Raw genomic sequence first — 23,042 nt, 5'->3', positions numbered from 1 at the left:
CATCTACACAGTATATGCAAAATGTATACATTTGTCTTAGAAAATGTACTTAGTTGTTATTGGATCCTTACTGACTCCACAGCAAAACTGGGTGCAATCTTCTCATTAATCTCCATCAGTTTGTCAGCAAAAAGCTGTCGGTCCTCTGTGGCCATGATGGACTCCACTGGGGTTCCTAGGACCTTCACCCCGAACTTCTCCAGGACCCCACTCTGGAACAACTCAACTCCTGAATACAGCACAAGACACCAATCCAAATACAAACTCAACCAGAAACACAAGTTAATTTCACCAACAAGGATTCATTTATTCAAAGATGAGTTCTAAACAGAGTTTAGCTAATCTAGGTTTAAAATAACTAAATCTAGATGTCAAATTAAGCAGATCTCGCCTGTAGAATTAAAAAAAAAACAATCCCTGTTTGGTAAATCCAAGGTCAAAATTAAATCGAGTTCAATCAATATAGAGACTGCCTGTTGGTCCAATCTTCCTGTTCAGCTCCATGACAGTTTCCTTGCTGAAGAGGTATATTGAGAGCTCAATCCATCTCAAAAAGGCCATTTCAAAAGTTTAACCTCAAGTGTAAGTTTGAAGTTATCACTGGATCACATTCTTAAATTGGAGTTTTCTCCAAGTGTTCCGTTTTATTTCTTTCATAATTTAAAGCTAGATTTAAAGTTAAAGTTAAAGCATTGTCGGTGCAACCCAGCCTAAGAGCCCAACACTAACATGAGTTTCACCGGTCTTGGGTGAAAGTTATTTCCTACCCTGTCAGTGCAAGTGCCTTGAACAGAAGTCCACTAGACTTTGCCGCAAACAGGTGCACACAGCTCACCGCAGTTGAGTGCAGTCTGTCCACCCATGGAGAGCAGGATGCCATCTGGACGCTCAGTCTTGATGACTTCCATTACAAATTGTGGAGTGACGGGCAGGAAGTAGACGGAGTCGGCCTGCTTGGTGCCCACTTCATTGGTCTGAACGGAGGCTATGTTTGGGTTCATGAGCACCGTCTTCAGGTTTTCTTCCTACAACATATCCACAAGGTTCATTATTGTTTATTTAAAAGAAAAACTGTTTTTATGATCAGTCCATCTTTTTCAGCCCGGCATTTTGCTGTAAAATACAACTGTTGACAGTAGGCTGTTTACACAGCAGACATTTTGACTTGACAGAGCAGAGAAAGCACAGGTGTTGCTAATACATTTTACAGTGGCTCTCTTCTATTCAAGTGTCCCAGTAAGCTATGACAGTGAGCCAACACGCAGGACATTGAAACCAAAGCAGTTCAATGGAATTCGGTCTACCCTGTGCTTTTCCTAAGGTAACATGTCAGATGCCCTCCGTGAAAATGGCCTATTAATTCCACAGGAACTGGAATGGGTACCATACAGTATGCACACTACTATATAAATCAACAAAGAGAAAGGCCTACATGTAAAGAAATAAAAGCCTAAACTGTGGAACCGTGCCAATTCCCCCACCAGGCGTCAAAAAGAGTGTGAGATTTGGTTCAAAGCACAATACTGGTGTCTCAGTCCCTGTGACTCGCCCATGATTTCCAACAGCTTCACAGCACAAAGCCTTTATGTTATTCGCATATATAACAAAAACATTTCCAGGAAAAAATAAAATGCTTAATTTTTTTTAATCAGTATTTTCCTAAAACAGCTGGGTGCTGTCATTTGTAAATGTTACTCAAAAAGAGGAGTAAATAGTGTATTACTTACCTTCATGGCCTTGATGGCCTGAGATCCAGAGTAGTCAAACTCTCCAGCCTGACCAATAGACAGACCACCAGAACCCAGTATGAGCACCTTTGACACCTGCAGTTACACAAATAGACCCAGATGTCAATTTCTTATTATTTTTCACTATAAATCATGATGGTGTGCCACTAAAAATACTACATCCTGGTGACCTTTTTGATGAATCCTTTAATAACCTTTTACACCTAAAAGCACATGCTGTTCATAAACCTGCTGAACATGTGTGACACACAGCACTTTACCTGAGCTCTCGGAGGAATGTGTGGTGCCTTAGGCATGACTGAAACTATATTGGCGTCTTTTCCTTTCTGGATCAGAGACATGAAGACATCAAAGAGGAACTGTAGACACAAAGACAAATATCAGTTAAACCATCATTTGAAGAGTATACTAAGAGCATTAGTAGGAGCCTGGGTGTCAGTATGTGTTACCCTCACACTGATATTAAAAACATCCACCACTTTATATAGCCAATATATAGACACACACACACACACACACACACACACACACACACACACACACACACACACACACAATGTATATATTTATTTATTTTTTAGTAAAAGTAAAAGAAGTGAATAGTATTAAAAAACCTGACAGTCAAGGGTTTACAATATTTCTCCTGGGCACAGAGCAACATGTTTTTTGTGATTTCCCCCCAAAAAGAAAAACCCAGGAGGATCGCAAGAATTCTCCAGCAGAGCTGTCAACTGCATGTTATGGTAGAGAGGACAGGTCTTATTATTCTGCCGTAATATGACAGAGGTTACAACATACTTTGACCAGTGACTTGAACTACAGTCTTTGCCTGTCAACGCTTTATTGTCGGGAAAGAGACAGGCACCTGTGGCTCTGGTGCAGTCAAACATCGAGCACCACAGATGATTACAGCTTTCGTTGTTATGTAGTTACTGCTTAAATATTCTGTTATTTTTTTTTAACCATTATGTTTGGTTTACATATAAGCAAATGAGGTTCACTAAGCCACCTCAGTTCTGCTTTGGTCTTTTACACAAGTCCTGTTTCAATGGAAGACTTCAATTTTGACTTGACTAGCATCCTGTAAAGATACCTTTACTTCATTCTAGTACAGCATTCAGGTACTTTATGCAGCACTATAAAAGCCTTTAATTACCTCTGTGTCGGTGGGACCGCCTTTAGCCTCAGGGTGGAACTGGGCCGTGAAAACAGGCTTAGTGTTGTGCATGATGCCCTGGAAAACATGCAGACTTGATATTAGACAAATAAAATCAAGTAAACCGTATTCTGCCTTTCATTTGTTTGCATTTCAGAAACAGCTGAGTCTATTTTTGAAAGATGTTGTTATTTTGTAAACTGATGTGAGTAGACTTTGTAGCCTACCATAGACATATCTCACTTTACTTGACTACATTTGGTCTGTAGGAGACACAGGTGCTTTTTTTTCCATCCCCCGAAACTCACAGAACCCGAATACATCAAAACATTTTGACACAGAGTGACAGCAACCTCATTGGTGCCATCATTGGCGTTGGTGAAAAGAGGGCTCCACCCCGGAGGCAGGGACTCGCTGTCTATGCCGTAGCCGTGGTTCTGCGCCGTAATGAAGGCCTGGCCCGTCATCACATTCAGCACCGGCTGGTTCTGGCCTCTGGGGGAAGCACAAACATGCAGAAAGCACAACATTATTTATGATCATCCTGTGCACGTGCGTGTGGATGCATGCAGGTGACAGGATACGCAGTCCTGTGAATGAATGGTGTCAAACTATTCTGCTGATCAACCGGTGGCGGTAACACAACAATATGCAATTCATCAACAACGGCGGGGATGAGGACTGCAAGCTAGTAAACATGTTGTAAACAAAGCTGGATTTAGAAAAATGAAAGCTTTGCAGATGTTTTATGAGGAAGGAAATGCATTCCCCACATTTGTTAGACCTCAAGGACACACACAATGCGTTTTGGTGAGTAACACTGAATGTAAACATGCGTTTCTGTTTGTTTACAAGAAGAGTCCACAGGGCACGTTTAAATCTTCATGAGGATTCTTTAAGGGGGCGTGCATATTGTGCCTTTAATTATGCTTAGCTACAAAAGAGTTCACCTGTTGCCCATAGGTAGCTTATATGACTGAGCTCCTGCAGCCAGAGCAGTGATCTGGTTTCCCATACAGATCCCAAACACTGGCTGGGGACGATCACTCTCCAGCACCTTCACAGGACAAAACGCATACAAGTAATATTTATGGAGGTACACTGTAGATCATGATATAAATGTAATCAAAGTATTCAAAATGCATTGCTTTCTACCTTGCGGACATTGTGGATGAGTGTCTTGGCCAGAGACGGATCTCCTGGTCCATTGGAGATGAATAGCCCGTCGTAGTCTAGACTCTGCAAGTCCTGATCCCACGGTACGAGGTGGACCTCTGCACCCCTCTGCACACAGAGACATATGGAACATGGAGAGACACTATGTAATCTTATGATATTGCTTAAAGGTCACGTTAATGCAAAGTAACCTAAAATAACTGTATACAAATGGAACATCAGTTCAGAATCCATCCCTCTCGTTGTAAACATAGCTGTTACATGTGTTGTAATGAATGTTTACCAACGTCTCAAGAATCCAAAGTTCTCCAACAATGATAATATTGCTAGCTATAATTATGATACAATTAGAGGAAGCAAATTGCCTCATTTTGTCCAACAAACCATCTTCAACCTCCACAGAAAAGCAATATTAACATAACGTATTATTACAAGAATGTCCAGGCGGCCAGACACTCATCAACAGACTCATAAAAAAGGCAAATAAGGATTTTTAATAATACAAACAGACAAAACAGAATACTGCATTAGAAGTCTGCAGGCTGCTTCTCCTGACTTACTATTTCAAGCAATTACAAGCTAATATCAACACCATAAATAACAACAAACCATTAAATGGAGCATAAAATTAAGAGAAGCCCACTATTTCTTACAGCTAGATGACACAAACAAATACTGAAAGATGTTTTTTTCCTGCAGTCTCTTAATCCTTCCCTTCCCGTCACATATTCTCTAGGTCAGGTTGCAGACAACATGTGAACGAGTGTTCTTTTCTATATTTGGGCAGATGTCATTTTGGGCTCCATCATTAAAACATCCTTTCTATGTGTGTAAACTAATGTAATTTTTTTTCTCACCTTAACCAGCAGGCGAATAATGTTATGTTTAATACCGCAATCAACAGCCACCACTTTTATTGGGTTCCCTTTTCCAAAAACTTTGATTTCCTAGGAGCCAGAGTGACACAGAAGAGAGGGGTTAGCACTTATTGACACCATTTGGGAAGACCAGCCGTTTCGTGATGTTAAATATAATAGTTATCAGCTGTTACCTTGGTTGAGACCTCTTCTATCAGGTTTTTCTGGTTGGGGTCAAAGATCTCAACAGGCTGGCCATCAAACTCAATCTTCCCCAAAGCTGTGCCCTGAGGAGTGATCACAGGCAAAATGACAGCGAGTGATCAACCGATCCATTTGTGAAAGCATGGTGCGGTTCACACCTTTGTGTTTACAGTACCTTATCTCGGATTATCTTGGTCAGCATTCTGGTGTCTATTCCAAACAGCGCAGGAACCTTTAAAAAGAAAAGTGCATTTTGTAAATCAGCAGCAGAGTCCTACTCTCCTCTGAGATTACAACAGATACTTGGTCATTTGAATCCAAACCTTCTCTTCTTGTAGCCATTGTCCCAAAGACTTGACGGAGTTCCAGTGGCTGTACTCGTGACTGTAGTCTTGAACAAGAAGACCAGATACCTAGAGACACCAAAGCACAACAACCTGAAAATATGTCCATACCAAAAGGTGTGGGCATTTTTGCCTTTTGCCATTTTAAAAATGAGTCCATCGTAACAAGAGCAGGAGTCTACAGCCACGCTGGCAGCTCTGTGAGGCTGCACTTAGCATGATAACTCACCAACAATGACAATGCTATTTACGATGTAAACCATTTTAGTTTAATGTGTAAGCAAGCTACTGTAACATTTTCTAATTAACACTAAAAACTCATTTCATATGGTGCTATTGGCATTATGATGGTTGTTTGTTTCGCTGTCATATGGTTGTTGAATCATTCCATGTGTTAAAGTGACATTTCTGTGGAATACTTACGTTCACTTTCACAGCTCGCTATCTGAGAAATCTGATCTCACAAAACAGTAAATACTTTATTTTCACTTGATGAAGGAATCAATTGAACCATTGAGCGTTGATTCTGGATGTTAGTGATGATAATGTCAATACTTGGATGGTTGAATTTCCTTCAAATTGTTTAAGTTGTTTGATTATTGCTCGTTACAAAACTCACTGACGTGTTGTCTCCTGATACAGTTCAACAGAGATGGAGGTCTGATGTCTGCTCCACCTCATCTCAGGAGATTCATTTTTCCATGTTGAAATACTACGTTAACATTACCTAGCTCACCTCAACATGGAGTTCCTTACAACATAGCTAATGCCTTAACCTCATCGATTAATGATGTGCATTGTTGTGGCAATGTATCATGTTGTTCCTTTAAGATGCAACTTGTATCGCTTAACTCTGAACATTGTGTGAATGCAGACGTTGCAAAAGCAGAACTCGTCACCAAGCAAATGTATCTGATGTCTGACTTGCTGAAGTCTCAACCGGATGGTTGTGAGAACTGACAAACTGACCTCACAACAGGCAGGAATAACAGGTGCTGTTATTCCTGCCTGGGACCAGGCCTTGACTTGTTGTTAGATCTCCGAACCATCCGTGGGGAAGTATTTAGTAATAAATTAAGTGGTAGTATTAGACAAAGAACAATTTGGACTTGATGATGGCGATACTGTAGATGATAAGAGAGAAAAGAGGCACCAAAGTGATTATGATTCATCCTCAGGGGATCATGATTGTTTCTAAAAATGTCATGGCAATTCATCTAAATTATTACATATTTCAGTCTGGTCAAAGGAGGCGCACGGACTGAGTGACAGACAGATAGGATCAAAGCAGGAACTTAAAAAGAGATACATTGCAGCACCGAGGCCTCCACAAAGCCCGACACCCCAAAACCACCGCCGATTTTCTTACCTGGACGCGCTCCGACTCCAGATGTTTTCTCAGGCCCAGCTCGTCCAGCTCCTCGCTGTTGGGTACCCCGTAATTTCCCACAATAGGGTAGGTGAGGGTCAGGATCTGACCTCTGTAGCTGGGGTCAGTCAGGGCCTCAGGATACCTAGATCACAGAAAAACAGCAGGATATTGTGATGTAGTGACGACGAAGCACATGGTCATCGACTTCATGGCCCCTGTATAAAGTGAGAAACTCCAGTGTAACTTTGTCTTGGGAAAAACTTTATGAAACATTTGAAACTAAATGAATACACTTGTCAAACTAAAAGCAAGGTTGATATTTTAGTATCTGACTTTTTGTCCTACATCTAATGTAGTTTGACTTATAAGTATATCTCCCTCTTACCCCACCAGGCCAGTATTGAAGACGAGTTCCCCGGCTACAGAGGCACCATGCCCAAAGGAAAACCCTTTCATCCTGGTGCCATCCTCCAAGACCAGGTGGGCCGTCTGGGCCTGGGAGTTAAAAGAGATCAGGCAGATAACAAGATGCATTTCCCCCAAGAATAACGCATTCCCTTTGTATGAAGCAAGTTTGGACAGACCAAAGAAAAAAAAGTTTGAAATTAATGTGAGATAGAGGTAGACTTAAGAGTTTAGGAGTGACCTGTGAGATTCATGCTGAAACTGCAGGACAATGTGAATTGTGCTGTAAATGCTGAGACTCTCTCTCTCTCTCTCTCTCTCTCTCTCTCTCTCTCTCTCTCTCTCTCTCTCTCTCTCTCTCTCTCTCAGTGTGACGTCACAAGAGCCGTGCCCAATTAGTAGTTAAGACTCTTATCCTCAAATACATCCCGGATATGCTTAAATATGAGTACAGTTACATGTTGTGGAAGTTGGATGTAAAGAAAATCTGAAGTTGCGCGTGGCGCACATTAACCATGATGCAACTCTCTGTGAAATTACTACACGAAGCACAAAATTCCATCAGCTGCATACTAAATATTATCCGAGACGGCAGTCTAGAAATACCATAACCTAACATTGCATAACTCTCTTTTCTTTACTTTACTTGTTTTGTGAGTTAATACGCAACTTTCACTTGTCAATCACCGACAAAATTTGCATTCAAAATTAGGCAATTTACAGCAGTCTTTCTTAATGACGCATGCTTACAACCTTGAACAAGTAACTTACTATGTTTTATTCAATCGCATGTAGCCCCGGTCAATTCGGCGCAATGACAGCACACCAAACATCACTTTTTACAACTTTGTTTTTAACTTCTTTGCGCTGCTGCCTGCAGGTAACCATGCTGTCTCTAATGCAGGAGCGTTAACGGTTAAACTTTAGCACTAGTTTGAATGATGTTGCAATGAGAGCGTTTTGTAGTTCTTGGTCTATGCCGAATTAGAAAGTAGCTCTTGCGGTTTTTGAAAAAAAGGCTGTAACAACTTTCACACATTTGTACATTCGTGTAGAAGCAATGCGTCGCAGACTTTTGATATTTTTCTGAGGAGTTCGGCTTGGAGTCCAGAGACATAGAACTCGGAACACTTCTTGGACGTTTTTATTTGCTTTTACAACCAACAGCTGCGGTTTTCACCCACACATCGTTCGCTTACCTTCACACTAAAAAGTCTAGAAGTTTGAAGTCTCAGCCACGCAGACGTGTCGCCTACTCTTCTGCCAACCACACATCCTTGTCTCAGAGATTTAACAACGCTGTACGCCAGCAGGATTTTTGTCATGTTAGCCTAAAATGACTCTTTGGGTAAAGTTGCACGGGCGTGAATGAGAAGTTTCCGGATATAAAAAGGAGTAAGTAGTTGCACTGTCTTTGGAACAGTTCAATGAGGCTACGTGCTCATTTAGGAGACAGTTGAACAAGTTTTTGGGCTGCCCCTCGTGTTGTTACAGGTAGTCCAACTGAGCGTTTGACAAATGCGTCGGCATTGGCCGTTGTGTCGTAGTTTTTCTCAACGCATGAAGCGCGCGGCGTTCAGATTGGCGTCCAGGAAAAAAACGCCTACTCTGTGAAACGAGGGATGAACGGAATTCACATGTTTAAATTGTAAAACACACGCGCTTGTAGGTGAGACAATGAAGTGTTCTTCAGGCCAAATAAGTTTAACTCTTTCTAGTGTACCAAAGTGTTGAATTTATATAGGCTGGTCATTGTACTTGTTAGTTCACCATATATTTTGTTTAGTTTTTAGTTTTTGTATTTAGTTTGAGCACCATTAAAGGCTAACTTGAAACTTCAAGTTACCTTTTTTAAAGAAACAAATCACATTCTCCTTAATTTTAAACTGCTGTCTTTCATTCTGCTTCAGATAAAAAGTGCTACAGTAAATAGTGTTTACAACACATTTTAGGATACTGAAAAGAAACTAAAAGGAAGTGCAGGCCGAATGAGAATGAATGCGCCTGCTTGCAGTAAACTTGCGTGTTGTGCTTTCAGTGCAACAAACTCTTTACATGTTTTTTTTTTTTTTTTCTTTGAGGCCAGTTGCCTGCAAAAGAAAAGGCAAACTGACCGTCGACAGGCTGCATGGTGGTGGGATTAGAGTTGTGTGGTGTATTTGCTGATCACTGCAAGATTGGTCCTCTGTGGAGAAGGCTGCCTGACTGCTACTATGCTGGGTTCAGCAGTCTGAACAAAGTGGGTGTGAGTAATAGGACTTGTGTGGATCAGGAAATACCTCCACACTCCTGAAATTGGACTTGGGGAAAAAAAATGCACTGTAGGCCTACAGTGTGTCACTGAATTCACTTAATAATCATCTACTTATATACTTAATTTCACATTTTGGTATACTTCAGTTTTGTGTAGGTCCTCTGCACTTTTCTAAACCCCCTTGTTAACTTCAGATCACGTTCCCCTTGTCTAAATTCAGTCTGCGCTCCAGTTCAGTAGATTTGTGGAGCACTGGTGACATCCAGTGGTAAGGCATGCTAACAGGGTAGTGGCATGCTTGATGCATAGGTGACAGTGCAGCTCGACATATATGAGTAACAGTAAGAACTGAAGGGCTAATTTCATTTAGCTGCCTGCATGTTAAGCTTTAAGATTGACATATAATAGGTAAATAAATAATAAGTACCATTACTCTGGTCCACAGCATCCAACAGTCTACAACATTTGTAGCATTTTTTTTTTAAACTTTTTTGGATCCTCTGGGACCACATACATTAGATAATATCTAACATTTGAGCCCACTTTATACGTTTACATGAATAAGAACAAATACATTAGTTTGTCAATAATCTCCACTCTTAGGAAAAAAATGGTATTGTTGGTTTTGCAAGAGACCCACAAGAGTTGAGTCAAGGGGGGGATATGTAACATTAGCAAATGTATTAAGCAATAGTATTTTCTGCAGTAGAATAAAATAAAGATAAAACAATTGTCCTCGCTAACTGTCTCCATTGTCTCACAATCCCATACACAAGTCAAACACCTGACACCTTTTTTTTTTTTTTTTTTTTTTGCAAAAGATGCCAGAACATCAGGGAGTGTAATGAGGAGTAAACACACTTCAACTTACTGCCATACCTGCAAAATCGAGTTTATCTCCACACAGACCAAGTTTGTATTCTATCTCACACAGAATTGTCACAAATATCATTATTATTACCCATTTTCATTTCAAAACTATCTTTTTCTATTTTCAAAAAATGAAGCCCCAAACAAGCAGCACTGGCTACTTACTGTCAACAATGAATCACATACGGTGGAAAAAATTGCTCGGCAAGGATTGGGAGAACTCAAGATGCCTGTACAATGTTCTGTATGGCCCTTTATCACGGGGAGGGCTGTGATTAGCTGCCCTCCAAATTCTTGCCCTGATTGGCCACAGTGTGGACTAACGAGCTCCAGTGTCTGTCCTCGGCGGAGAGACCTCACATTGTCTGCGGTTTGAAGAGTGAGTTTCAGGTGGTGGCCAAGCTTAAGAGAGGACGTGAATAGACAGGCAGGCTCCCTCACCTTTCTCTCTGCCAGGTTTCCAAGCCCAGTCTCGGCCCTGAGATGACAGCAATAATGGATGGTTGTTTCAAGTGTGATGGCGTTTGTTCAGTACAGGATTAGACTGACATATCAGTTTGACGACATTGACACTTTATATATCTTTCCAACACAAATTTATCTGTGCATCATCTTCAGACATTAAGGTAATTCAAAGGGCTTTACATTTGGACATAAACTGATTAAACAGGAGAATAAAATGTACAGTGCAGTACAAAATATGAATATATCAAAAGGCTGTGGAAAACAGAGATGCTTTAAGCTCTGGTTCAAAAGACTTGAAGAAGACTTCAAGTTTCTTTGGCACAGATGCAACAAACTGAACGCTGCTTCTTCATGCTTAGTTTTGACTCAGTGGTTCATAACGTAGCCGCAGGTGAGAAATGCGTTTTGGTTCTTAACCATTTGGTGCTTGATATATATATATAAATAGTTGTGCATTTTTTTTAGAATCAATTCTTTATCGCACAGGAAGTCAGTGCAAAACAGTTGAGAGCTGGGGTGATGTGCTCCACCTTTATAGTTGTTTGAACCTGATTGTGTTCTGTAATAGCACACTTTAGCTGTATTTTACATGATAGTGAGCAGTACTAGTTGGTAATAACAGTATCATCAGAGTATAAAATGATATAGCCATTTTCCTGGACCAGAAGTAAGTCCAGTTCTAGATGGTGAACAACCTAATAGATTTATACGTATGTAAAATTATTCTCAAATACCTTTAAATGTAACATTTTGTTATTCCACTCAACTACCCTTTGCATTAATCAAACTGACCATCAAAAGGGTCTATAGTGGTTCACTCAAACTGTAACTGGGTTAACATGTATACTATTATCACTATCTGTATAGTTGTACTTTCTTCCCATCCTGTCAATTACAGAGTGTGCCGCCAAGTTAGAAGAAGATCCCACGTAGCATCACCATTCTTGATTTGGGTGATGGCAGTCTCCAGAGTTGTAAAAGGAAGATCAGGTCATCAGCTGGAGAGAAAAGGAGGAGACTGTTTCTTTAGGCCGGTATCGGATTCCTTTCCTCTGTAGTGAGGTAGTGTCCCTAGTAAAAAGGGCAGCAGGGTAGCTTTGTTTAGCCTGGCCCCATCTAATTCCTGTGTGGCCAGTGGAGGGCTTATGAGAGAGAGAGCGGGGGGGGGGGGGGGGGGGGGGGGAGCATGTATCAGCCCCCTTAAGGAGCCATGGCCCTCGCTCTTAGAGATCCCAAGAAACTTCACACCTCTCTGTAGTGACTATAAATAGGCTCCATCTGTGCCCCCGGGTTCAGTTACAGCCTCATTCCTTTTGGTATGGTTGGAGGGCAGGGAAGGAAGCACTTTGAACGGTTTGAAAAGGGGAGGAGGGGACAGAACCAGAGTCCAAGGCCGACTCTCTAGTCATCACACATGGCTGACCTCTGCTGCATTTCTTGTAGCAAAGGAAGTCCATCGGTGCACCCTGCCATTTCCTTCAGAAACCCTCTCGACACCCCAACTACCCATGGAGGCAAAATGGCAGTGACCTGGGAGCACGCGGCATCTTTGGAATCTTACACCACACTGCACTCATTGCATCATAGTTTCTCTTCACATTTCATTCATCATGCTGAACATAGGGAGGTCTCCAAGGTTAAGACAGGCACTGTGTCTCAGAATCAGTGCCTCTGTCGTTTCTCTTTTGCAGAACTGAACTGTACAGCTCACAGTCTAATGGTTGATGTTTTAGTCCTGGTACTGGTAACGTAAATTACATTTTTGTCTGACAATCCTGTGAACTGAGAGTGAATTTGATAGATATGAATGCATTGCAGAGGACATAAATGCTTCAGATGACACCGTCATTCCTGAGAGGAGACGGTTATAGTGCCTGTCCTGAAGCAACCCCCCCCCCCCCCCCCCCCCCCCCCCCCCCCCTCCAAAAGGACGAAGCTGGAGTGGGAGGAGGTGACATAGAAAAAAACATACTAGTTTGCAAAGTAAATCCCTCAAAAGCCCTTCCTCTCACATCTGTCTATTCTTCAATCGAAACTGACACAATCCAAAAATGTAAGAATTTGTTGTCTCCGGTGATGAAAATCAACCTAGTTCACCTCATTCTCTGCTTTATTTGATTAACATATTTTTCATCCCAGCGTGTGAGATCTTAGCCTGCAGCATCCCTTTCTTATAGCTGCAATATCTCTCCAGAATGCTTATGCAAATAAGGTGGAATTATTTAAATAAAAAGGAAGTAGCTGGCTAATAATTGTTTTTTCTTTAAATGCACCCCATTTGTTCTACACCATGCTGCACTCCACTTTGTTTGTTTCTTCCCTTTACTGTTTGCTGATGCTTTAACATCCCAATTTCCCCATAGTGATCACTGATGTTTCATCTGATCTAATTCCCATCAGGCTCAAAATAATATGCATGATACTGTTTGAAACACAGTCATGGAGGGAGCTAAAAGCTGACTAACTATCACCCTTTGTGTATGGAAGGCAGTATGGGTGCCATTACTTAGCGAGTGCAGAACAAATTATTTCAATTTAATATCATAAACGTTTAACAGGCAGTCAGTGTGGAGTTGTAGCACAGACACTTCTGGCTCAGCTCTAAATGTAAAAATATGACTGGTTGAAGAAAAGGGAAGAAGAACCACACTTTTAGAGCTCATGTTGACCAGCTGTTAGACCAGACTGCCAAAAAAGGAACACAGGTCAAGTAATTATCAATAGGTCTGACAGCTGTCATTCATGGTCTTGGCCTTAACTAGGATATTTATAGATCAGTATTGTTTGAGTTTGGAAGATTACAGTTACTGTATTTGCATAATTGCATTGTACTCAGTGATAAGTAACTAAACACATTCATAAAAATACAAGCTTAATTCTCTCTTTATACTTATTTTGCCCTTTTTATAATCAAACTTAAGTTTTAATATCAATAATTTGATAAAACTGGGTTTTTGGCTATGTCCAGTGAATTTCAATTCACGCAGGTTAAAGCTATATCCTCCTCCCATACATAGTGGGGGGTTTGTTGGATTTTAAGGTACCTGGTATACCTTAAATTCCAACGATGGATCCTACTCATATGACAAGGTTCTTACATTGGAGGTACAGTATTTTTTAACCATGCATAGCATAGTGCTGTGACAATGTCTTTCGTTTGGTCGGGCCACTTTGGTCCAGACTGAATTAATATTTGATGGATTGGCAAAACATTTAGTTCACATCCACATGACTCATATGAGGTGATCCTCTTTTTCACCAGCATGAGGTTCACATTTCTGGTTTTCAGTGAAAAGTGGAAGTTACTATTACTAAATAAACTAAATATTGGACTGATTGACATTTTATTTAAAAAAAATCAAAGCAACATGAAATGTGACCAGATTCCTGCAAAATGAATGACACTCTCATCAGACTCATCTGTACTTTTGCTAATAAGAGAATGTTGGAATGCCACACTAAACTAATGAGATTTACATTGCAAACCTTATAGCCTATAAACATCAGACATCTCTTTCCTTAACTCATGAGTGTATTGCACATAGGTGCTATTCATTCAACTTCAATTGCACATGCAATGAGAGTAGCCACATCTGGAGCTTGTGTTGCTGTATTCCAACAGACCACTGCATGGTGAAAGACACTTTGAAATGCTGCTAGGGTTTGTCACACAACCAAAACAAATGGAGTGTTGCTACCCATGCCTCTGTCTTGGTTGTTTTGGCCAGAGATGTAGGATTTGATATAATGCCACCAACTGTGTTAAAGTGGCTTCACACTGATCTTCACACTGATTTGCGGAAAGCATTGAGCAAACCACCATTTTCATAATAATATCTCCTCTGAGAAGTGTCTGCAAGAACTTCAGCAATGTTGATTTGCACATTTTCGACTGTGCAGATGCTGCACATGATGTCGTTTTCTTGACTAGCATGAATAAAAAAGGCTTTTCCAAATGTAAACAAAAGGCAGGAAACACAGCTTCTGACCACTAGACTGTTAAATTGAATTTCCTCCTCCTCATTCTGCCATCATGGACGGCAGTGGTGGTCACAAAAGGCGGGTGTGGAAAGTAATCTTGACGTGTCATGTGGCTCTGTTGTGGCCTTAATTGTGCAGTTGAAGCCCCTTTCGCCTTTTAAAAGACCTGACCTCACGTCTCCAGCATGGCTTTCCCAAAGGAGATGATGAATGAATAAGTAAATGGTTACATGTTTATTCAGAAGGAGAAGATTGTTTATCTTCACTAATGTGATACTTAGAATGACAGGGTAATAGTACACTTAAGCATATTTAGAAACCCATTCGTTCAGATTGCTGGAGCAAACTCTATTAAGACTCTATAGTGGAGCTCAGTTTGGACTGCAGCACAGGTGCAAGGACTGGGGCAGAGTTTCTATAGGGGGAGGGGGTGATGGGAAGTCAGACTTCTGAGAAGGTGCAGTGGGGTGCCTCGGGTGAGCCCTGATGACAGCTGAGGGACTGAGGCTTTCTCTGGCTTGCCCTCGTGGAGATGGGGTCATGAAACAGGGGGGCGGATAGGGGGTCGCCATAGGGTGGAGGAATTTATGCAGTTCCTTCGTCACCAGTCCTGTCATGGTGGTGGGGGCAGGGCTGCACCGCTGGCACTGGGAGACAAATATAGACAAGAATTAAGGAGACAGAATTTGCACTCTTAGCCTTGTCTGGGTTACTGACATCAGCAGCTGAAAGCTCCACTACATCTCCATCGTCCTGTGCTTTTACGTCACATCCGTCTCGGGAGTGGTGGTGGCCGCTCACCCTATACCAACGAAGCATCAAATTGAACACAGGTGCTGTTCTACCCAACTCACATTGTCAGGGACAGAAATAAACAATGGCTTAATATTAGATTTCACAGACACCTCTTCCACCATCTTTCAACCAAATGCTGGTCCTTTGACAGTTTCTCAAATACAAATTGAACTAGTTTTATAAGCTGCTTCTTCGCAGTTTTTTTCTCCACAAACTTCCACTTGCATTTATTTCTTCTCACATTTTCCACACTGTGTGGCATCAATACTTGTATATATCTAAATGTGCCAGATATAAGATTTACTCATACCAAGTAAAATATTCAAACACATATGTCGTGTTCTATATGGCTACACCATTACATCAAATGCAGACATGTTGAGTATCATTGTATACACATTTTTATTCAAATTGACCCCCAATTCAACCTGATGTTGGCTAATATATATCATCATTTTGGAAACCCTGGGATCTATGCTATATTTCAGATAAAGTGCAGTGCAATGCTTGGCTACACAGCAGTTGGTAAAGATGGAGCCAATGATGAGTCCAGCAGAGTTACAGTCAGATATGAGTTATACGCTCACATCAATAATATTATGGTGAATACAAAAAATAGTCTAATCACCATAAGGCAGAAATCATATATTGGCATTTTGACGTTTTTAAACTGCCTTAGCTGTCAAAGTGAGACATGATTCCTGCAGATCTGGCTTAAAGGATAAAGGTGGATAAAATCATCAAATTAGGTGAGTGAACAGAATTTTGGGGAAGTTGCCCTAAACTAATACACGTGAGATCTACACTGATAATAGGCGTGTATAGCACAGGGCATAATTATGGCCAGGAACTCTTTTTTTGGAAACCCTCTTCGTTCATCACATGATATTATAGAGGTTGAAATGGGTCCAACTTTATTCCTCTTTTGACGTCGTGAAAATGGAACTGTTGACTTGTGGTCCAGAGAAAATCGCACGTCCCCAGGAAACCTCTCACGCCCTCCTCAGTGTTTTCGTTTCGGATTATTGATATGTGGCGTAAATAAACACTTTCTGAGCCGCAGCCCTATATTCCATGTTTAGAGAGGACACACACCCCTTCCACCCACCGTCCAATCCTCACACCGGGACAGCGTTGGCGGGGGTCAAGAGGAAAAATAGCATCATATATATACGCCCCAGAGGTGAAGTCTTGCCTCGAGTCCCCTCCACTCTGAACTACACTCCTTGTGTTGTCATTAGAACCGGGAATTGTCTGTGCTTCAGGAAACGAAGTTCTCCGACTATCATCTGAAATGGCACCCAAGAAGGACCCTAAGGCTCCCGCCAAGAAGGCCGAACCTGCAGCAGCCGCACCCGCACCGGCGCCAGAGCCAGCTGCTCCCAAAGCGGCTCCCGCTATCGACCTGTCCGCCGTCAAGGTACAATGACCGTGAAAGCATGTAACCATACGGAGATAGGACGATGGCTGCTCGGGAAGAGCTGGGATTTGACTTTTCCAAGAGTTGCATGACAAAAGTAGACCGACTTCAGTGGTTCCCAGACGGGTTCTTGGGGCGGGGGGGGGGGGGGGGGGGGACATGACAGATGTCTACTTTGGTTATAGGTGTTAATGTGTTAACAGTGCAAAATGTAGCCTAATTGTACATTATATCCTCATAAAGGATTGGTGGTTGTGGTTTAAAACTAAATTAAACTGGGGTGTTTGGTTTAATGCACATCCATTATCCCCTTGACAAGGCCAGGCACAACAAAATCGCAAACTGAGTGAACCCATTTATATATCTATGAGAAGATGCACGTTAAGTGAGAGTAGCAGCCGGTGTTAAAGGACTACAAAATACTGAGGCGAATGACTAGAACCTTGGACAGCTCACTATGGTTTAGACCACGCCCCCCCCGCCCCGCCCCGCCCCGCTCTTTGGATTGGACTAAGAGAATGGTGACGAATGTGTGACGGCCATGCGGAGTGACACCAAATGTGGACATGTTAATGTAGCTAAAGATGGACCTCCACAGATCGGATGCCACCATGTGAAGTTAATTTAGGCAAAGAGACAAGTTTAATCCCCCTGTAGACCTGGTTAATTAGTTTACATTACATGTAAATTCCTGTGGTAGTGTTGCTGATTAGATGGCATGTCAAAACTCTTGCATTTGTAGGATGTGTTGTACTAATATTGCTGCTTTGTATTGGCTTCTAGATCGAATTCAGTGCAGACCAGATTGATGGTAAGTACACTTCATTTTATTTTTTTTGCTACCACGTGACGCAACATACAGCCCATAAAACGCAATACTTCCTTCCCATATACATCTCCTGGCCAGCTCTCTGGACAATTAGATGAGCCATAATGCAGCCATTTACACATTTGAGAGTAAAACAATGTAGATGATGAAGATGATGGTCATTTTTGTGTTTTGACATTCGTGACATTTCTCGGTTGAAACAGATACAAACTCAAATGATACATCACAAAGAAAGCATCCCCAACATGGTGGTCCTTTAAACAGAATCCTAGTTTCTTGGCTGAATACCTAGTTATATAAAACAAAGCGCAAATCAAGTGATTGTCAGCTGTTGCATTCAAACAAACACAAGCTGATTGTGCTTATTGTCACCATCAAGAAACGATAGAACAAATACGGTAAATTAGCTGGTTTCAAGTAAAAAAAAACATTCAGACATCACATATTAACCACAGCTGGACACCACCGATGTAGAGTGTTTCGTTTAATGTTTGTTTAAATAGAAGAAACCTACGTTCCCATCCGACCCTGGACAGGACACCACCTGACCAGACCTGTCGTCTAACCGGCTGCTTGTTACACTGCAGTCAGCATTCCCTACTTTTACTCAGCTCACCCACAGAGGGCCCTGCCTTTAAAAGGAGGGGGCTCATATTCTCAGCTAAGTTTATCAATTCCAAGGTGGTCTTTTAAAAGAGAGAGAGAGAGAAAGAGAGAGAGAGAGAGAGAGAGAGAGAGAGAGAGAGACAGAGACAGCTGCGATAGAAATAGTAAGTGGTGACAGAGTTGGGCAGAAGTCAGTCCATAATACCACAATCTATAGAGACAACTTGCCCTTGTTATATGTTGCCCTTGTTGTATGTTTCCCTTGTCAGTCTGTAGAGAAGCTGCCTCCACCTGCTGGCAGGCGTGCAACAGCCACAGCTATACTTTGTGAAATGCCACCACTGCCTCCAATTGTGGGAAAAACACATTTAACACAGACAATAGAACATGCTGAGATTCATGTTTAAGGTAAAACAGAACACATACATTTATTCTGAATACATTTTGTAGCTGGGGCTGCAAAGAGTATTATACCTTAAAGGATGTTAATAATTAAAGGTCCAGTGTGTAGAATTTAGGGGGATCTATTGACAGAAATGGAATATAATATTATTAAGTGTGTTTTATTTAGTGAATAATAACCTGGAAATTAGAATTATTGTGTTTTCGTTACCTTAGAATGAGTCGGTAATACCTCCATAGGGAGCGGGTCCTCCAAGAGGAGTCTGCTGCGTTGCACCAGAATGTTTCTACAGCAGCCCAGAATGGACAAACCAAACACTTTGCGTTGTTGCATCGGCCTTAGTAGTTCTTCCTACACTCTTGGCACATGAGAGAAGTTGGTTGCTATCTCACTGGTAGATGCAGTCAAATCCTAAACACTGGCCCTCTAAACCTCAACATGATATGGCTTTTGCAGGAAAATGTGTGTATGTACATAATTACAAAAACATAAAAAGAAGTGTAAGTCAATTTTACGGAATTAAATTAAAGGCAGGGTTGGTAATCTTCTGTACAAAAACATATTTGATCATTTTGTTGTAATTCTCAAATCACCAATCATTCGGGCCGAAGGAAATGATGGGAGGGGCTACCTGCCTGTCTACCTGCCGGCCTGCCTGCCAGCACATATTCTGCGTGTGTAATCATTGCTCATTACCAGAGTCTTCCACAAGCTGCTAGCTTGACAGCTGTGACTACCATCAATAGCCACGTTCGTTGTTTATGTTCGTTATAATAATTGTCGGCGTTGGATCTTCCTCGATAGATTTAGAGACTTTTGGAGCTCCTGCAGCTACTTTCATTAGAAAGGAGTTGGCAACACTGGTACGGCTTTCTTTTTGGGTTGGATAATGTTTCTTAAGTCTAGCCTACTCTTGCAAGATTACCAACACTGCCTTTAAATGTAAAATGCTGCTGAATAATTTAAAGTCCCTCAAGCAGAATTATAAAAAAAAATGATATTGTACAATATAATGACATCACAATGCGAAGCAGCTATTCGCTCACTCACTGCTGAATACGTTACAAACAGAAATCATTCAGTGGATACTGGATTCATTAAGGTGATTGCATCCTCTTCTCCTCCACTCTGCAGACTACAGGGAGGCCTTTGGTCTGTTCGACAGGGTGGGTGACAACAAGGTGGCTTACAACCAGATCGCTGACATCATGCGCGCTTTGGGACAGAACCCCACCAACAAGGAGGTCAACAAGGTTCTGGGAAACCCCTCCGCTGACGGTAAGAGATATTTACAGCATTTGTTCTATCACTGAATTCGTTGAAGACTTTTGTCTTTATGTCATGGCTTTATGGATTCAAAGTCTTGAAGATACTCATGGGATGTTTTTTCATACTTTAAATTTCAGAATTTCACACTAAAATAATTCCTTAAAAAATGTAATCCCCAAATAATTAAATTCCAGACATGATAACGATCAAATTTATAATTTTTACTATTTTTTGTATTTTATCAGTGTGCTTACTATTCATTACTAGCAGCACTTTCAAATAAACATTATAACAGTATATAGTAGCTCAAAGGGTAGATTTGTCTGAGGTGATGTTTAGAGTGTGTGTTTTTGTTTTTTGTTTTTTATTCATCTCTGGTGTTCGTGGTGGTGGCGCATTTTTTTTTTTTTTACTGAAACATTAAAGAGGGCATGTATTAAGAGGAAGACATTATCAGTAGCTAATTGTATGGCTGGAATCCGTCATGTTCACTCAAATCAGCTGTTTTTTCCTTTGAAATCACTTTCTATAGTTATAGAGAAAACACATGGACCAGCTCTGCCACAAAAATGCTTTAGAAATGAAGCAAATACAGAAGTCGCGAAATCTCCACCTTTGAATAAACAGTTTATTTGTTCAGAGTAAATACTCACAGGCTGAAAATCCTCCCTGTGCTGTTAGCCAATAGTTAAAACTGTCACCTTTCTAAATGCACTGTATCCCCATATGAAGTAATAATGATACTACTACTACTACTACTGTAAAATACATTTTATACGTAAAGTGCATCTAGACCCATAGTGCCAGCACAGATTTACATCAGAAGCAGAAGAAGTACGCCACTATGATATATACTATGCAATGCGACATTTAGTCAAATGTGCAAAAGTCCACATCTGTCCACATCCTACACCGGTATGTTTAGTAAGGTTAGACATAAAACACATTTCATTCTTTCAACCCTTAAAGGTCAGTGCAACAAAGCCTCTCTATCATTCAGGAATTGGTCTGGTGTCTCACCTTATACTGTATATTTAGTTTGGTTTCTAATCACACATTCTGCTTGATAATGTCATAAAAAAGCAGAGAATTGTTCTTCTTATGTGTGCCTTTGTTCTGGTCTGTGCAGACAGATGGGTGTAAATCTCTGTAACCTTCAAACCAAAATAGCACCGTGATGCTCAATCATTGCTGTCAGAACCAGTGCTGTACCTCACTCTGCAATGTGGCACAGTCCAAAATACGCATTATTATAAGTGAGAAATAAAGACAAAATACGAAACATGTATCCGTGCATACGCCTGTAAAGAAGTATCACCTGTAGTAGAAGGGGGGAGATGTATAATTTAAAATGTGTTGACAACGATGTCTCAAACCTGCCGGGCTTGTTCACCTCTGGATGGAACCGACTGTCATTTCTCTCTCGTTTCATGCAGACATGGCCGGCAAGAGAGTAGAATTCGAGGGTTTCCTGCCCATGCTCCAGACCATCATCAACAGCCCAAACAAGGCGGGATTCGAGGACTACGTTGAGGGTCTGCGCGTCTTTGACAAGGAGGGCAACGGCACAGTGATGGGTGCTGAGCTGCGTATTGTTTTGGCAACACTGGGTGAGTCGGGCCAAGGGCACCGCTGTGTCTCTCTCTGTATACGTACGTGTGTGTGCGAGTGTGTGTCACCGTGTGTGTTTTATTAATACTGGTTGTGCTCTGCCTCCCCCTACAGGAGAGAAGATGAATGAGACTGAGATCGACGCTCTCATGGCAGGACAGGAGGACGAGAACGGCGCTATCAACTATGAGGGTGAGCCACGACTTACAACATTACGACCAGCCGTTTTCACCTTGAAGTTCAGTTTAATTGTAGAATATCAGCTTGTCAGTCTTCTTTGGCTCTGGAGTGAACTTTTCAATAGTGGAAAAAAAATTGCGATAAGATAAGGGAAGATGCTGTTGAGCCGTAACAGGGGAAACGTTCCACTCTTTAACTTAATCTCTCACTAATGAGTCCACCATATTAATGGTGTGCCCCTCTAATTGAGGTGTCACTTTCTAAAAAAGTGAATTTACAGTATTTTGCATGGTGCATAAACCAGATCAAACACATTTCATTGGCTGTGGTCAATATCTAAAGTGTTTTATATTATTCATAGCTGTGGTCATTGCAAGTCTAACAAATTCTTTAACTTAATTCATTGGATGATGTACTTGTCCTTCTCTTCGCTCATTCCTTTTCCCTCTCCTCTTTCTGCTCTGTGTGCTGCCCTGGTGTTCATCTGCAGCCTTTGTCAAGCACATCATGTCTGTGTAAGGACCCTGTGGTGGTGACCATCGTATATGTGCAGACCCCATGGTGTCGCGGCATCCACTCGCTGTTTCCTGTGCCACCTGAGGAAGCAGGGGAACAAAGGACTATGAGATGTCATTTCCTGAACCCTTCTTTTGTTTTGTTCTATACTTTTTTTTCTTTTTTTTCCCAACTGGTGCTATTTTTCTCTCCTCCTTCTCCTCCTGCTGCTCGGCAAACCACCCTGATTTCCCACGAGATTTCCTCATCGTCACACGAGTCACTGTGTCTCATTGGGGATTTCTGTCATCACTGGTTTTCAAAGTGGAGCAGTGATGGAAGGGAAGGTGGGATGATGATGACCACCCCTTCCTTTCTTTGGCAGTCTGGCTGATTCTCTATCTGCCAGTGAAGGGACAAGTTTGGCCCAGGACTGGCCATCAAAATTAATCCACTCCTTAACGAAACATATCCCTAGGTCTTAACTTATTGTATCCTCTGCCACAATAAACTTTTCACAAACTCCCATTTTATTTAAAAATGTCTGACTCTATTTATTTGATGCAAATCGTTTGCATAATTAATTCAGGCAAATGCATGTT

The 23,042-nt window shown here is 41.4% G+C and overlaps 2 protein-coding genes across 2 annotated transcripts in view; one reads left to right on the top strand and one right to left on the bottom strand.

Moving 5' to 3' along the window:
* cps1 (carbamoyl-phosphate synthase 1, mitochondrial) overlaps positions 1-8,726 on the bottom strand; it is a 50,408-nt gene extending 41,682 nt beyond the window's left edge. The window contains exons 1-15 of the mRNA XM_068702714.1: positions 8,462-8,726; positions 7,243-7,352; positions 6,855-6,999; positions 5,465-5,554; positions 5,317-5,373; positions 5,132-5,224; positions 4,938-5,027; positions 4,060-4,188; positions 3,855-3,961; positions 3,258-3,399; positions 2,905-2,982; positions 2,009-2,107; positions 1,728-1,823; positions 836-1,025; positions 72-229 (exon numbers count right to left, since the gene is read on the bottom strand). Of these exons, the coding sequence (XP_068558815.1) occupies positions 72-229; positions 836-1,025; positions 1,728-1,823; positions 2,009-2,107; positions 2,905-2,982; positions 3,258-3,399; positions 3,855-3,961; positions 4,060-4,188; positions 4,938-5,027; positions 5,132-5,224; positions 5,317-5,373; positions 5,465-5,554; positions 6,855-6,999; positions 7,243-7,352; positions 8,462-8,587 (1,710 nt within the window). The 5' untranslated portion in view covers positions 8,588-8,726. The remainder of the gene's footprint in view (positions 1-71; positions 230-835; positions 1,026-1,727; positions 1,824-2,008; positions 2,108-2,904; positions 2,983-3,257; positions 3,400-3,854; positions 3,962-4,059; positions 4,189-4,937; positions 5,028-5,131; positions 5,225-5,316; positions 5,374-5,464; positions 5,555-6,854; positions 7,000-7,242; positions 7,353-8,461) is intronic.
* An 8,090-nt stretch (positions 8,727-16,816) lies between these two features.
* myl1 (myosin, light chain 1, alkali; skeletal, fast) lies at positions 16,817-22,973 on the top strand. Its single transcript, XM_068702701.1, has 6 exons — positions 16,817-17,047; positions 17,831-17,858; positions 20,020-20,163; positions 21,591-21,764; positions 21,880-21,957; positions 22,436-22,973. The coding sequence occupies exons 1-6, from the start codon at positions 16,922-16,924 to the stop codon at positions 22,462-22,464; spliced, it is 579 nt and encodes a 192-aa protein (XP_068558802.1). The 5' UTR covers positions 16,817-16,921; the 3' UTR covers positions 22,465-22,973.
* Positions 22,974-23,042: the final 69 nt, after the last annotated feature.

Source organism: Cebidichthys violaceus, unplaced genomic scaffold (genome assembly GCF_023349555.1).
Source record: "Cebidichthys violaceus isolate CVI_PGR_0920_01 unplaced genomic scaffold, fCebVio1.0.p SCAF_11, whole genome shotgun sequence".
Classification (NCBI taxonomy): Eukaryota; Metazoa; Chordata; class Actinopteri; order Perciformes; family Stichaeidae; genus Cebidichthys; species Cebidichthys violaceus.
This window is presented reverse-complemented; position numbering and strand designations above follow the sequence as displayed.